This window comes from Patiria miniata, unplaced genomic scaffold, assembly GCF_015706575.1.
Source record: "Patiria miniata isolate m_02_andy unplaced genomic scaffold, ASM1570657v1 HiC_scaffold_4, whole genome shotgun sequence".
Taxonomy (NCBI): domain Eukaryota; kingdom Metazoa; phylum Echinodermata; class Asteroidea; order Valvatida; family Asterinidae; genus Patiria; species Patiria miniata.
In genome coordinates this window covers 698663-711414 of record NW_024037071.1, presented here as the reverse complement: position 1 = coordinate 711414, position 12752 = coordinate 698663, and the positions used below count along the sequence as shown (strand labels likewise).

The following is a 12752-nucleotide window of genomic DNA, read 5'->3' as shown; positions in this document are numbered from 1 at the left end:
TTCTTATGTTTTAATGTTCCTGCAGGAATGGTTTGCATCTACTCTCATGGAATGTAATGTCGTTAGCTGCCGCCACCAGCCTAAATATAACTTCCAAAAGTCTATTTCAAGGGCTTTTTCTATGTAAAGCACGCTCATTGTGAAACTATGCCTATAGGCCTACGCAAAATAAATCCGACCATGCACTGGCGTCCATGGGCACATCTCCTTTCAGGAAATGTTTTTTAATGGCAGGAAGACATGTCTCTTGACAAAGCCGAAATTATTGTTAAAGGGAATATACATCATTTGCTTTTGCTGTAATTTTCAGAAATGGATGGAATTGGGGGGTTGGAAATATATAGCAAATATAGTTACACTGATTTTTTTGAGGTTTTGGGTTCAAAAATGCTATAAAAACAAAGAAAAACAATCATTTTCCTGTAGTCTGGTTCCCTGAATCAATTTAAAAAGAAACAGAGCAGTTTACATACATTGGGGAATTGTAAGGTCAGGGAACCAGTCTAGCTGGCTTGTACCGTTCATAGGTGTGTAATCGATTGCAAACAAGTGCGATGGTCATTTGGGGCCAGTATTTGAAAAAAAGCCAGTTGTTTCCAACGCTGATCGGCCGATCAGCGTTGGAAATTGATAAAAAAAATACCACTTTTCTTAAAAATGACAGTATACCAGTTGCCATGATTTTACAGGATGCTTTACACTGTCATTCAATAACAGTCCAGCAAGGTATTTCAAAATGATTTTGGTAGTTTTATTTTTTGATGTTTGCAAATGTTGTATTTTCTCTTTAATATTGTCTCATCTTGATGGTACAGCCAGAAGCCGCTCTTTGTGATATCACGTTTCTTTCTGTGTGTCCATATGTAATGCCCGGAAATCCATTAAATGCATTTCGTTGGGCTTCAATATTTTGTTCATGTTCTGTTCCACTTAGTTCAGTGGACCATGTATAATCTGATGTTCTATCGAAAAGCATTGGATGTTATCATATTGCAATATGATAAACATGCAATGCTATTCGATAGAAAATCAGATTATATTGCTTCATATTGTCATAGGCTTTTTAAGCTGTAGGCCTATGTAATCTTTTTTTTTATTCAAGCTCTAGAAACTTGGACTGCTCGACTTGTTCCGATCTGTCCCAATTGACGTATGTTTACTCTTGACAGGCGCAGATCTAGAGGGGGGGGGGGGGGTTCCCCGGGCCCCCGCTCTGTTTTGTTTTGTTTCATACCCCCCCCCCCCCCGCTCCTATACACCCAAAAATTTCCTACACCCATAAGTCCGAAATTTCGGACTTATGAGACGTCGGACCTATGAGGCGTCGGATGTATGAGCGGACCCCGATTTTACGATAGTCAAGTGTCAGAAAAAACCCAACCTGTCTATATTTCAGCATAAACCCCCTGCAAAAATGCTGCTCTTGCTATACAGATTACTGCAGGTCTTAGTCTTTTAACCCTCCGGCGCAGAATCTAGCCCTTTTGGGGACCCAATTGGGTTAATTACCTTAATTTAAAAAAAAAATTCAAACCAATTCTGGTGATCTTCCATCTAATCCTAGCAAGAGACACCCTCTACGGATATATGCAGTCACCTTTAGTGTGTGACCCCGGGTCAGGCATATCTGAGCATGACAACCTGGGCTAAGGACCGATGCAATTTCTGCCCATCCGGGGACCCACCATATACACGCGCACAAAACAAGGTCACTTGCGAGTAGACAGTGCACGGCTTGACCACAGACTATGTATACAAATACACCTCCTTAGTCTACAGACATGGCAAGATTGTGTTCATGTGGATACAGTGTTGTGTAGCCTCAAACCTTGGCGCTAAATATTTGGGTCCCCGGGGGACCCCTTACTGTAAGGGTGTTACTAAATGGGCTTTCTGCGTCGGAGGGTTAATTATGTATATGAAGTCTATTTTGTCACTAATTCTTTTGGTAAGTGCGTTTGATTTTCAGCCAGCAAAAGTGTATTTTGTTCCACTTTCACACAGTCCTGGAATTTCCTATACATTTCGTCAAAGGCCTCGGCATGCACAGACCTAAAAGCATGCGACGTCTTTTCGTAAGTTCACTTTTTTTCTACCGCATATATGAGCAAAAATGCAAAACACTGCACCAATTGTGCCGCCGCCCTGTCTGAAAAGGCTGAATTAGTTTTCGTTGACTTTGTGTTTCTGTAAAAAAATTCGTTACATTTTTGAGAAATAACTTGGTTACGTGGAGTCACAGCCCTACACTGCCTTTCAATTGGAGCAGACCAATCAAAACTGATTTTGTTAAGATCATCTAATTCATTGTGTCCCCGGTCCCATCAGAAACGTTGATGCACAATCTAGACCGAAGTCGTTCAAGTTAGGTTTCAATATACGTGCACACAACAGATAAATTTCATCAAACAACCAAGCTGTTTTCATGGTTTTCATCTTCCATGGAAGGAAGATGAAAATTGCAATTGCAATTCATCTTCAATTGCAATTGCACTTTCCACATCTGATTTGATGATGGGCGGTCCTCTGCCATTTTTTACAGCTTTTTTTCTTCTTCCATGTGTTCATCAAACGAGTCACCCACATTCAACTCATCTGTCAATATTTTGATTGGAATAGCGTTGTATTTTTATTCAGCCCTTCCCCGACATCGTACGTTACTATGATTTGTTTTTGCCCACTCGTTGTCAATCCACGTTGTGTACGTTCCCATGTTATTGTAAGTAACATAATTAATTGTATGTAGACATGAATTATCTGCGCGATCGAGTTTACATAAAAATCTCATTAGTCACACAGAAAGCTAAAAACAAAAGATCCATGCCATGTGATGGACTTACATCACTTGTAAACGGTTTCCATGGGGTGCAAATGCGTCAAAACAGGACAAGCCTTTTAAATGAATTTTTAATGCAGGTTCATTTTCTACATTAAAACGACAAGTAGGGGAAACGTGCTTCAGTCATGAAAAGAGTCACAATTATTGAAAAACGTTACGGTTTTGTTCTTGTTTTAGTTCTTTGCTCGTCTTTCCACTGCATTCCATGGTCATGATCTTCATCCACACTGGTTTGCCCCCCAGCAATCCTCGTGGTCTGCCCTCCCCTATTTATTCCGTCCTTCGTTCGTTCATACTCCTTTCCATTTGATCGACACCAACATTGGTCTGTCCTCTATTTAATACCTCGTTTGCGTTTCTCATCCCAACCCTATGTTTGCGGGTCTCTACATGTTTGTTTCTTGTACCTCTGTCATTTTTGCCTGTAAAGAAATCTTGTCAAGATGGGAAGTTCAGGCCGCCATAATGTTTTTTGATTTATAAAACCTGTTCGACAGCCAAAATAGAGATTTTTGTTTCTGTTCACGACTGGCAAACGATAACATCCATCATAATTCGGCGTGGCAAAATAAGGCTTGTCAAAAATAATGTGAATAGCACTTATTGGTCTATCGGGTGTGACTAGTGCATAGTGTGGTTCATTTGCAGAGCTGCATTCGCATCACTGAATTATCATTTGTAAGCCTTATCTCGGTGCAACCTGCTCTCGTTACGACCCATAATGGTTCCATATAGGTTTCTAACATATCATCAGACACGAACCAAGTTACTGATTGATGTGATTAACGTTATCATCGTTATAGTTTCCATTGGGGGGGGGGGGGGTACCTGCGGAAAAAAACAGAAATTGAAGCCAACGGTTTCCATTTTATTATAGGCATTAATTCGCAATATTTTCAATTATTTATTGCATGTTACAAAGTCCATCTATTGCCATTAACTTTGTCAGGTCAGAAATGCTCCTTCAGATGTACTGTTTTCCCGTAACGTCTCGAAGGTTTTTAAGGTCAACCTGCGCGCTCTATATTGTTGGTATCTGTATTTCACTACACGTCTCGTGCCTCTTTATACACAGCAGTTTGTTCTGCAATAAGTAATGAATGCATCCACTATTTGAAGAATACTGCACTAGTATTGTTTGAGTAAAATCTATGACATTTTCAATAGATCGTTTGGGTCGAATTGGAAACACGGACGTTAATGGATAGCTGCATTTTGTTTATCTATCGTTTGTGCTACCTCTTTTATCTTGTGAGAGGGAGTATTTTCCTTTCTCTTCTTGGCCTGACCCATATTCTCAAAGCCACGTGTGCCGTGGACTGTAAAACATGATAACCGAGGATGCGTTCTATCATGCTGCTTCGCTTCACGCACGAATGCAAAGAGTAATCTTTCGCATGACCTCTCCCCTATCTCTTTGATGTATTCAAGGCAGATTATTTCGAATTGAGAATAAGAAACAGTCCCTTTGTGAGAGCTGAAGCTGTAGCTATTGTGTGACGATACAAAAACAAAATTGGTTCGATACGATTTTCCGCCTTTTGTTTACGTACGTGCGTCTTCGCGGCAGTGCCGTATTTATTGTGAAGGCCCGTTGTTTTGCTATTTTTGTAGTCAATGTCTATTTAAAAGTGAATAATTTAAAGAATTTAAATAATTTAAAGAAAAATTCGGGGATAAGTGAAACTCGAAATAGAAGATATCTTTAAAGGTACACTTTCGTCCGGACACAGTCAAAATGTTGTGTAATATTTCAAAAGTCTGGTTCACAGAAATCCACGTCTTCGTTTACAGAAAAAAAACGTTGAAAACCCATTCCACTCCAATCCGGCGCTTACAACGGTTCTCTTACATTCGAGCAGTGAAAAAAAAACCATTTGAGCAAAATGTAACATTATGTGTGACAATTCACTAAACAGCAAAACTGTACATGTTGTGTGAACATCCAGACCTCTTTCTTTTGAACGATCTGTTCAACTAATGTCATTTCGTGGTAAACGCGCTTCGAGCCAAAAAGAGCGCGTTCCCTCAAAAGGTCTCCTTTGATATAGAGTTTCAGCCTGCGCCTTTTTTGGTCATGCGCAATCTGCCGGCGGGCTTCGCTCAGTACTGGGAAGGGTTGATCTCTTCTAGCTGTCATTGGATAGATTTTGCGTGACCTGTGACGTACATGCAGCGCAGCTACTGTTTATCACACGTAGCGCGCTAGCTGCATGCGAAGGTCATGATAAGTTACCCATAATGCCATCCGTACTTCCTTCACAAGATTCCGTGAATTAAGCGGCATCAGCCATTCCCAGCGCGCCCTGTTTGCACATAATGAAAAGTTGATATAGGCAAACGGACATAAGCTCAAATACGCGTGGTTCTGCATACACAAACTACAGAACACACGTTACACAATAGGCACGTGCATTTATATACAATGTATATAATACGCGCGCGCGCGTGTGTGGGTGGCTAAACTGTGGGCTAACCATGGGCTAACTAATCAAAACACTGACGGGCTATACTTGTTTCAAGCCAAAATGGTCGTCGGAATTTATTGTCCAATTAGCATGTTTCTTATATCAGCATTTAGAGAATTTTATCAACTTTATGAATGTCGTCACCCCAAGGTTGTTGAATTTTTCGTTTTGACGCTGTGGTAAAAAACACACGGACATGCGTGCTAAAAAACTAGTTTACGCTTCGTGGATGTGCACTATTGAATGGGAGCACAAAGCGTGGATGTGTCTTTTCAAACTAAAATGGTCGTTATGTGCCAAGCATTGTCATTGACAAATTTCATCCCTATAGAAAGCTGAAGATGTCTTCTTTCATGTTCTGATCACCCCAGATTTGTACGTTGCCCAGTTTTAAAGATATGCCTGTTTTGGTGTCTCAACAACGCACGCGCACACATACTGAGCGTGTACACGCAGTGTTGCGATGAGCAAATGTCCAAAACTTTTCATTATGGGTGGGTGTACAAGCGAACGGACGAGCGTGCAATCTCGTAATTTAATAAACTAGCGAGTAACGCATCGGTGGGTTGAAACGTCAAGAAACAATCATTAAAATGCAGGCAGGGTTCTCTGAGCATTCACGTGCAAGTACCTCGAGCGACGATTCGTGCTTACAAAGAGTAGCCGCCGCCTCGTGGTTACCCGTTGACCAACCTACACAGGTTGTTATCGGAATGTTATCGGAAGACGCTGACATTACTTTTTACGGCAGGCATTATTTGAGAAACTACCTGTGCCCTCTTGCTATATTTTTGTAACCAAATTTATAGGAGGTGTCGTATTTAAACAGGATGCTTTGGTTGTTCTCCCACATTCACGTGGGCAGTCACTAGAATAATACTTCTGACATCCGGACGTACATGCTTTGTGATTTTAGCAGCGGCAAGATGATTTTTCGCTGGCTAGTACTATTGCTGGTGGTTCCGAGGCCGGCGATCACCGGCATCATCCCGAGTGCAGCACACGCCAGCATGACCAGGCCCGGGCATGTTATCTTAGGGGCAAGCTTACCGATTCACGGCCGGTCCTCCGGACCTCTGTGCAGTGGCAAACTGTACGACTGGGGGATCGAACTGTCTGCGATTCTGCTGTTCGCCATCGAAGAGATCAACAATCGCACCGATCTCTTGCCGAATATCACCATCGGCTACGACATTCGCGACAACTGCTACTCGGAGACCCTGTCGATGTGGACCGCGCTCAGCCTGGCAAGCACATCCGAGAGACCCCAGGAGGATGTTGAGTTCACCAAGATCAGCCCAGCAGAGTACGGAAATCTTTTCTGCATCATAGGAACTCAAACGAGTGCAACTACAATAACGACGGCGCAGGCCGCCAGCCTGTATCGCATCCCTGTCATCTCTCCATTCGCAACAAGCAACGAACTCAGCGACAAGCCCCGGTTCCCCTATTTTCTCCGCACGGTCCCTCCAGATAGTCTCCAAGCCGCGGCAATTGCCGATATTCTTCTACGATTTGGTTGGAAGTACGTCGGTCTGTATTTCCAGCTGAACTCCTACGGTGTTCACGGCGCCCAAAGCCTGCTCCACCTCGCGGAAAAGCACGACATATGTATCGCGTTCTCGGTCTCGGTACAGTCTCAAGCAACAGATGCCGAGCTTCGGGACGCTGTGGGCAGATTGTCCAGCTTCCCCAAAGCCAGGGTCGTTATCATGTTCATGGATGTCGTGACAGCGAGTGGCATCTTGACGACAATAAGCGACGTTGGAACTCTACCCCACATCACCTTTGTGGGTAGCGATGCCTGGGCATTGCCCGATGCGCTAGCAAGGTACAATGTCGAGCTACCAACGTTACAGGGTAGCCTTTTCGTCCAGATAAGGTACGTGAACATTCCAGGTTTCAACTACGACCGATTCTTGCAGACGATCGAACTCGGACAACCGTGGTTAGCCCAGTGGAAGGCCGAGCGCAATTGCTCCGATCTTACGGAATGTCCACTCCCTATTAGTGCAAATGATCACCATGTGGTGGATGCCGTTTACGCGTTCTCGTATGCCCTTCATGATTTGTTGAACGATCTTTGTGCTAATTACACTGACTGCAATTCGACAATTCACACTATCACAGGCCAGGATTTCTTTCCTTACCTGCTAAACGCCACGTTTGCAGGATTGGCTGGGCAGTACAGATTCGACAGCAACGGTGATCCTGGCGGGAATTACAAAATACTGAACTTTCAGATTCACGACCACACCTTTACAGCAACTAAAGTTGGGCAATGGAGCTCATCAGCAGAGAATCCCCTTCAGCTGAACGCAACTGCTTTGCAGTGGTATCGGGACTCGCCAGACCCACCAGTTTCATTGTGTCGAGAGGTGTGTCCAGCTGGTTTCATAGAGAATCCATTGGAAGAGAAATGCTGCTACGGCTGCCGGAGATGCCCTGCTAATGCCATCGTCAGCGGCAACTCGTGCATGTCGTGTCAGAGGGATGAGTGGCCCGACCAGAGCTTTAGACACTGCCAGCTCATTGTTCCGACGCCTCCGAAGTGGAGCGAGCCAATGGTTATTGTCATCTTGGCCCTTTCCGGCCTCGGACTGGTCCTATCCCTTCTTGCAGCGCTGGGGCTCTTCCACTACCGGCACCACGTGCTGATCAAAGCCGCCAGTCGTGAGCTGAGCAGCATCATTATCTTGGGGCTCACTTTAGCCTTTCTTACTCCTGTCACGCTCCTTGCTCCGATAACGACAGTCTCGTGTAGTGCCTCGGAGGTCATCGTCGCCTTGTGTTTCACCCTGACGTACGCACCGACTCTGCTGAAGGTCAACCGGATCTACAGGATCTTCGAAGCCGGGAGGAAATCCAACAAGCGCCCTCCGTTCACCGGTCCTCGTGCCCAGCTTGCGTTTGCACTTATCGCTACTCTGCTAATGGTGAGTGAGACCTATGATTTTTCACCCTACATCCGATCCCTGTCTAAAGCCTAAATTGAAGACTGGGATAAGGTATTCTCCTCGTGTATCGAGTCTACCTTTTTGGGTACCACATCTTTTCAAAAAATGGTATAGTGGGACGGCAAAATGATGAGGCCGCGCCGGCCCTCAATTTGAAAGATGACGAGCACCGGGGCATACTGAACGGATGAGCAGATCCAAATAAACCACACTGCACTGCTGGACGCACTTGCTTGTGATTAACTATTCCTGTTCATCTTTGAATGAACTATACGGTACGTACGCCAAGCCTCAGTACTAGGGGGAAAACCAATTGCCTGGGTTTTGATCAATTGCCTGTAATTGATTAATTACTTGACATGGGCCGATTTTTTTTCGAGCTGTGTCTCATTGGAAAGCTCATAACTAATGTCATGCTAGAAATTTATCAATTCAATTCAAAACCACGAACACACCAACGCTAGTTTTCCTGATATTATTATTACTGAAGCAGCTGTCAATCGTAGTTAAACAATAGTGATTTTTTCCCCTTCATTTCAGTTGAGTGCTCCCTTTCTTTCATTTTACCAGATGGTGATCTGCATCTCTGGGACTCTTATTAGTCCAACAGTCCCAGCCAAGTTATATTTCAGCCCTCCGACCGGCTACATCGAGGCCTACTGTGCGTTCGGCTACGGCTCAATGGTATCCACTCTTTGCAACCTGCTGTTGGTCCTAGCCTGCTGCTACTACGCCTTCAAGGCGCGCAAGGTACCCAGCAACTACAACGAGTCCAAATTCATCGCCATCAGTGTGTACTCCACGCTGGTCTTCGGCATGGCGGCCGTGCCCGTCTACATCACGGCGGCTACCGTTCTGCAGAAGGTAGCCACGCTGTGCGTTGCCATACTGCTCAACTCCTTCCTGACGCTGTCCTGTGTCTATCTGCCCAAATTGTACGCCGTTCGTTTCGGGGTGGACGTCCAGGTTTGCGAGTGGAGGAGTAGCGGGGTGGTTTCGGCCGACAATGTTTCAGCTGCGTCACCATCACCAGCACAACAGAGGAATGCCTTACCCAAGGCTAACTGAGCCTCGGATCAGCCTGCGAGGTGATTTTTGGTCACTCGATCTTCATTCAGTGTCCCTTTTAGCCTGCAACTTACAGGAGTTCCTATAATACCAGAACAAACGATCACAATTATGATTATGATTGTGATTGATACTGATATATTGGTGCAGAGAGCGCTGACTTGCCTGACTGTAAGGCAAAATTACAACACCCACAATGTACAGTTAGGAATTCTCCGACAACATTAAGGGGGGGGGGGGGTCAACTTCATGCCACTTTTGTATGTGGGACTCGTTTTTGCAATCGACAGTCGGGGGTTCACAAACTACATCAAAAGAAGTAGCTTGTTGAAACGTTTGTGCATAACGCTTGCTGACAGAATACCTATATACCTCCCATCAACAACAAAACACAAAACCCCCCAGAAAGTCTACTGCACCTAAAAAAGAAAAGAATAATTGTAGATGTTGATGCTAAACTGAGGCTTCCGCCCGATATGACACCCCGATGTGCTCACGATAGTCATATTAGCATAAAAACCAAATGCCTCGAAAAAGCCATAATCTAACAATATGAAGATCGAAAATCAGTTTTTGAAGGTACACATGGAAATATTCAACTGCTTTAACGAGAAAAAAGAAGAAGATACATTGGCCCCCATTGACTACAAATCAGCTGATGCTGGTTACCAGTGCTGACCCAATAAAAAGTCCCTGCAACCGTCCTAGTTTAAATTTAATCTCAGTCCAGAATTTTTCACGTAAGCACAATCCCATGCAGTGCTCTTGTTTTGGTCACATTTAACACAATTTTACGTGAATAAATAGAAAATATTCTTCTGAGTGTATTATTTATACGAATGTTGCCCATTGAATGCGATCATACACTGCATGTATTAACCCTCCTACTGTTTGAACAGTCATAGACAGTCGAACTTTCCATCCACTTCCCCTGCCATGCCTTTTACACAGGCCAGTCACCAACAGTCAGATCATATTTCAAGAAAGCACTCACACTAGTCCAATTCAGTCAACAGACAAGAGCAGGCAAGAGGTAGGCACAGCTGGCTAATTATCAATCACCTACACAGTCAAAGCCATAAAGCCACATAGCTGTATCGAGTATACATAAAGTCACAGCCAACCAATCCTGCTTTATTTATGTAGGCTGGGAGCTCTTAATTGTTGAAAACAGTCACTTGATTGATTTTGAATGAAAGGACAATTTTGCTCCATGGTTCTTTTTAGACTGGCAGTTTTTGAAGCCGTCAATCTTGATTCTTAATGGACGATATACAACTCGCGCAGTGTGATCTCGCATTACAAAAACCTGCTCGCCCCAATTCTGCTCATTTTACGCAGTTACGATCGATCTCGTCTCTGTCAAAAGCGAGTTTATTTGATAAAAGTCCGTTTACTGTTGCATTCAATCCTCTGTGATTAAATCTGCAGTGGTTTTGGACGTGTCCGTAGGCCTAAAAGTACAATAAGAACTCATCACAAACAACTTCAAACGAGGTTTTTGATCAATCTTGACTGTCAAACACAAGTTTATTAGATTAATTTCCGTTTAATCATGCCTTCAATTCTCTTTTTATTTAATTTGTGGATGCTTTCTGATCACACAAATAATGCTTAACTGTGGTATGATTGACCTTGTGTCTGTGGAATACAACTTGATTTGAAAAAAAATGACCGTTCTTTATTCTTGCCTTTAATTCTCTTTTATTTAAGGATGCACTTTGATCACAAACAAATGCTTGATTGTGGTATGATTGACTTGCGTCTGTTGAATACAACTTTATTTGATATATTTCCGTTCTTAATCTTGCATTCAATTCTCTTTTATTAAATTTGTGTATTTTTCGGTCGTTTTTATCCGATGTAATTTAGAACTCTCGCGCTCTAATAAAAAAGATTAACTGTGGTAGGATTGACCTTAATTGTGTCTGATAAAAACACGTTTATTTGATAAATGTCCGTGAATGTTGCCTAATTCAATTCTCTTTTATTAAATTTGTGGATTTTTGGGTCGTTTCTATGAATTCTGTAATTTAGAACTCTCTGATTAAAAACAAATGCTAAACTGTGGTATGATCATGTTTCTATTAAATACGAGGTTTGTAGATGAAAGGAAGGTGTAGAATATTTTTTTTAAATGACCAACAAAATGTTGGAGTAATTCCAAATGTTACGAACTACACTAATAGTATATTGCCTACACGGAGAGTTTGTTATTACATTTTTGGGTTATTTGATGTTTATTGCTCGCGATTAGTATTCAGCTGTTGTTTGCTTAGCATGAAAATCACATGGAGTTTTGGTTGGTAGCCTGCTTTTATAAGCCAGACTTATTTTGTGCTAATCAAATTTGTGTGCTTAGCACACAAAGCGTGATATAATGACCGGGTTGGCCGTTTGCCATCTCGACTAAAGCTAACTCGACCGTTCGGCAACTCGTCCGTTGTATACAAATCGACTTAAAACGTAGAGAGCAAAGTCATGCCGTATCTGCTAAAAACTGACGGGTAAATATTTTTTTCAGCAACTCAAAAACACGTTGGCAAGTTCAGGTTCTAAGACAATATAAGTTTGCGGTGACACCATGTGAATCAATCTCTTTTGTGAGTGTGTGGTTCTGAAAAGAACCGGAGGGACTGAACGTTCCGAACAGCCTGCTCTGGCCGTCGTCAGGTTCGCCGCAAAACGTGACAAAATAACACTGCACACTTGTTGATCAATTAACTAAGAGAAGGAACGGTACGGAGCGCTAATTTTGTTCAATTTAGGCCCCAGGATTTGGTTCCATTTATTTACACTGAGATAAGTTTACAAGTGCTGTTACATGTACATACGTATAATACGAGTTGCCTTGAAATTATGACTTCTATTTACAGTAAAGTTTACATGTCATCATGGCAAAACAATCCCAGTATTCAGTTAAGTATCTATAGCAGCATTGCTACACAAAAACATGACAAAATAATTATTACTTGCACACACTTTACTTTTCCTTTGCTGACGTGTCAGTAGTCGGTACATCGAACAGACTTTTTCATATCCTTGTCTACAAAACTCATCACGTGCTGCCGCTGCAGTTACTTTGATGCGGCATGGCAGTAACCACCCCCTTGCAAAACTGTGTATAAAAATTCGCTTGGAAGAGCAGGAATGCACAAAATATCCATTCTCCAAAGATGATCGGACCAAAAAGACTGAAACGTTGACATGAAACCACGGACTCTTTATAGCTCCATATAAGTTCACAAAGTGGACATTTCACAAATACATGTACGTATAAAACATGATTTGAATGTCACACAGAATGAATTCTTAACCATCTGATACGATACTACACTCGCCTGTTGTATTTTTTTTCTCTTATTTGTCTTATTTACACATTTTTTTCCCAGACATGACAAACATTTTGTACAGAGACTT

At 42.7% G+C, this 12752-nt stretch overlaps 1 protein-coding gene across 1 annotated transcript; it reads left to right on the top strand.

Annotated features, from left to right (window-relative positions):
* The first annotated feature begins 6233 nt into the window (after positions 1-6233).
* Positions 6234-9561, top strand: LOC119740039 (metabotropic glutamate receptor-like). Its single transcript, XM_038215237.1, has 2 exons — positions 6234-8243; positions 8835-9561. Exons 1-2 carry the CDS (start codon positions 6234-6236, stop codon positions 9330-9332), a joined length of 2508 nt encoding a protein of 835 aa, XP_038071165.1. The 3' UTR covers positions 9333-9561.
* The last annotated feature ends 3191 nt before the right edge of the window (positions 9562-12752 follow it).

Bases quoted from the DNA above. Each gene is read 5' to 3' on its own strand.
- LOC119740039 (XM_038215237.1), top strand. From the start codon at position 6,234: ATGATTTTTCGCTGGCTAGTACTATTGCTGGTGGTTCCGAGGCCGGCG. The intron at 8,244-8,834 runs GTGAGTGAGACC...TCATTTTACCAG, and splicing joins TTATCGCTACTCTGCTAATG to ATGGTGATCTGCATCTCTGG.